This window comes from Aplysia californica, unplaced genomic scaffold (assembly GCF_000002075.1).
Source record: "Aplysia californica isolate F4 #8 unplaced genomic scaffold, AplCal3.0 scaffold01128, whole genome shotgun sequence".
Taxonomy (NCBI): domain Eukaryota; kingdom Metazoa; phylum Mollusca; class Gastropoda; order Aplysiida; family Aplysiidae; genus Aplysia; species Aplysia californica.
Genome location: NW_004798398.1, coordinates 158,801 through 162,001, shown reverse-complemented (window position 1 = coordinate 162,001; position 3,201 = coordinate 158,801). Strand labels below are relative to the sequence as shown.

Sequence of the window (3,201 nt, the reverse complement as noted above, 5' to 3'; positions counted from 1 at the left end):
ATCATCATCATCATCATCATCATCATCATCATCATCATCATCATCATCATCATTTTCTTCATTTTCATCATCATCATCATCATCATCATCATCATCATCATCATTGTTCGGAAAGCAGAGTAGAAGGGAGAGTCTTGCTTGATTTTCAGACAAAGTAATGCAAAAAAATAAAATTAATGTTTAAAATTTGTTTTTATTGAAACAGCTCAGAGTCATCACCATCATCATCATCATCATCAGCATCATCATCAGCATCATCATCATTGTCTTTCTCACCCTGGGCTGATTTCTCATGTCAGGACACTTTAAGTCTTAGTAGTTTGAGGAAGAATTTTATGACAATTGGGTGCTTAATTAAAGTAAGACTCTTCAGCTGCCACCTGTGCTGTCTTAAATAGCATGGCAGTGCCTCGGCTTTTTAAATGTCTTACAACAGTATCTTAGCGTCTTATAGCACTGTCTTTTAGAAGTGTCTTAGGGTCCTATAACTGTCTTATAGCAGTCTTATAGCAGTGTCTTACCATCTTATACCTGTTTTATAACATTGTCTAGTCTTAGCATCTTATACCTGTTTTATAACATTGTCTAGTCTTACCATCTTATAACTGTCTTATAATAACTGTCTTATAGCAGCATCTTGCAGCAGCATCTTATAGGCCCATTAATCGTGTCTCTGTGTCTTGTCACAGCTAGTGTTTTAACCCAATGTCTTATTAAAGTGTCTTAATTAAAACAATGCTTATAACAATGTCTTACAGCAATATCTTATTATAATATATTATATGGTCTGTGGCATTTTATTTCCCAGGTAACCGACACATTCTGAGCAGTGGCTCCATGTGGTACAATGAAATAGCTGAGGTCTTAGACAAGGAGTTCCGCAGTCAAGGTGTGATGTTATGTTTTGAAATATGACGTTGATGTGGTCAGTCGTTTGCTGTTTGCTCTTTTCTTTTCTGCTGTTCGTTTTTGCTTCTTCCTTTTTTTTTTGTACCAAGTTGTTTTGTTTTTGTTTTGCTGGGGAGGTTCACACGTATGCGGGTGGTTGGCGGGTGCTCTGGTGTGGTTTGCTCCTTTTTTCCTATAAAAACTCTCGTCTTTATCCCCCCTCCTTCTTTTTTGTGTTTAATTGTTACTCTCTCGCAACACCTCTAATTTTCGACACTTATGTGACCTTATTGCGTTGCAAGTGCCGTAAAACTCTTACTAAAACAAACAAACCCAGTCACATACTAGCCACAGTTGTCTCTGAGAAACATGCTATCTTTTAAGACTTCAGGCCAGACCGAAGGGCTAGAAGAACCCAAATGGCCGCTGGATCGGAAAAGTGAAAGTAAAGACTTCAGACTTCAGATGGAAGAGAAAGAAAACAAATTCTCAATGGGAGGCAATCATGGGAACTGCTAAACAGCTCTGTAGTCAACTGCTTATGTCTCCTTATTTAGACGGGGAAAGGGACAATAACGTGGGGGGGGGTTTTTCTTCACTCACGGGGTAGTTTGAAGCAAGTATACTTCAGTTTTAAAACGAGCAATTCATCTGTAATAGAGGGTCAAATGCATGAATAATCTAGTGAAACATTATATTACGTTCATGAATTTCTTTTTTTTTTTTCTTTTTTCACTATTCAGGTTACAACGTGCCAACCACAGTTCTACCAGGCTTTCTCGTGTCTGTTGTTGGATTCTTCGATAAAGCTGTCAAGATAGCGAAAGATTTTGCCAGTAAAGAGACGTTATTGGATACTGGAAGGGTGAGTGAAAACTAATGCCTGGACAAGCTATGTAGGCTATAAATTTAAAAATATATAAAATCCACCCACATGCTTTTCCAGTTACATGTAAAAAGTGTATGCGTGCGTTTTGTTTGCTTGTTTGTTTGTTTGTTTTTTTGGGTGGGCACGGTTGTTGGAGGAAAGGAAAGAGGACGGGGTGGGAGGGTTGGGGCGGGGGGGGGGGGGGGAAGGGCACCCTTCAAGAATGAAGGGGGGGGAGGGCACCCTTCAAGAATGAAAATAATGAAACAGATATAACACCTACACTCAAATGAAAGTTATAGATCGAGTTTCTTACTTCCCTTGAACTACAAATAGTTGGAGTGCAGTTATTGTCCTGGTATGACACAAACTTAATTTAAAATGTTTAATGTCTGATGTTTATTCTTTGAAAATATAGGGCTAGTGAGCTTTCTTCATGTCCAAATAGCTTATTGAGATTTGATGCTTTATAAGCTTTTTCAGAATGTAGATTGAGTAATATAGATAAGTCACTTAGTTTAAAGACAGGTACAACATCGGGTTACAGATCTACGGGGAGTTTATTTTAGGCTATATTTTGGCTATTTTGATATCATTTTTATGCTTCAGTGTTATGACTTTCTTTTTGAAATTGTAGTTCAGAAAAAAACTCAACAAATATCTCTTTATTCCCTTATCTATACAGGCAAAGTCTTTTAGTCAATTTAAAAGTCAATCTTCAATAAGTGTTGATGTAGACTATTCGGACATCTCTGATATAGTATGGATGATTGTTGGAATCGCACATGTGAATTTTGTTGAAGGAGACATATCTGCTCTCCTCTTATTTAACAATTTCCTATCTATTAAGCTTAAAACTTATATATAATTCAGAGCCAAGAGATATCTTGTAAACAACCAAAGTTATAGAATAGACCTACGCCCTATACAGGGATTTGAACCAGGATTACCCGCGATGAGGTCTGCTGTGGTACAAGAAGATTTATATAACAGTTTGGTCTAATGTTGTTTTCAGATGAGAAATGTGCTGGGCATCAAGCCAATTCCCATTGAGCAGACACTGATTGACATGGGCTACAGTTTGATCGAGAACGGCTTTGTGCCGAAGACGGACAAATACAGGGGCCCCCAGCAGAGTAACCCGCCATCGATTTGATCTACAGTCAGAACATTTCTGCATACACGTGAGTTTTAGTTTGAGTGTGAGTGTGAGGAAAGAGAAGCACATCATGGCAATTAGAATGATGATAATAATAATAATAGTAATAATGATAATAATAATAATGATAGAAACAATAGTAATAGATAGCATTTGTGTAGCACAAATTCCCGCCCAACAGCAAGCTCTGTGCGCTTTGCAGTCTAACATTATTACCCCAACAGACCTGATAGCTTTCTGAAACAATCTCAACTTCCTGAGAAACATACAGTGCAAGCTGCCATTT

At 37.8% G+C, this 3,201-nt stretch overlaps 1 protein-coding gene across 1 annotated transcript in view; it reads left to right on the top strand.

Moving 5' to 3' along the window:
* The window catches only part of LOC101846177 (putative anthocyanidin reductase), a gene marked incomplete in the record, with an annotated part of 26,856 nt that extends 23,944 nt beyond the window's left edge, over positions 1 to 2,912 (top strand). The window contains 3 exon segments of the mRNA XM_013090060.2: positions 809 to 889; positions 1,632 to 1,753; positions 2,772 to 2,912. Of these exon segments, the coding sequence (XP_012945514.1) occupies positions 809 to 889; positions 1,632 to 1,753; positions 2,772 to 2,912 (344 nt within the window).
* Positions 2,913 to 3,201: the final 289 nt, after the last annotated feature.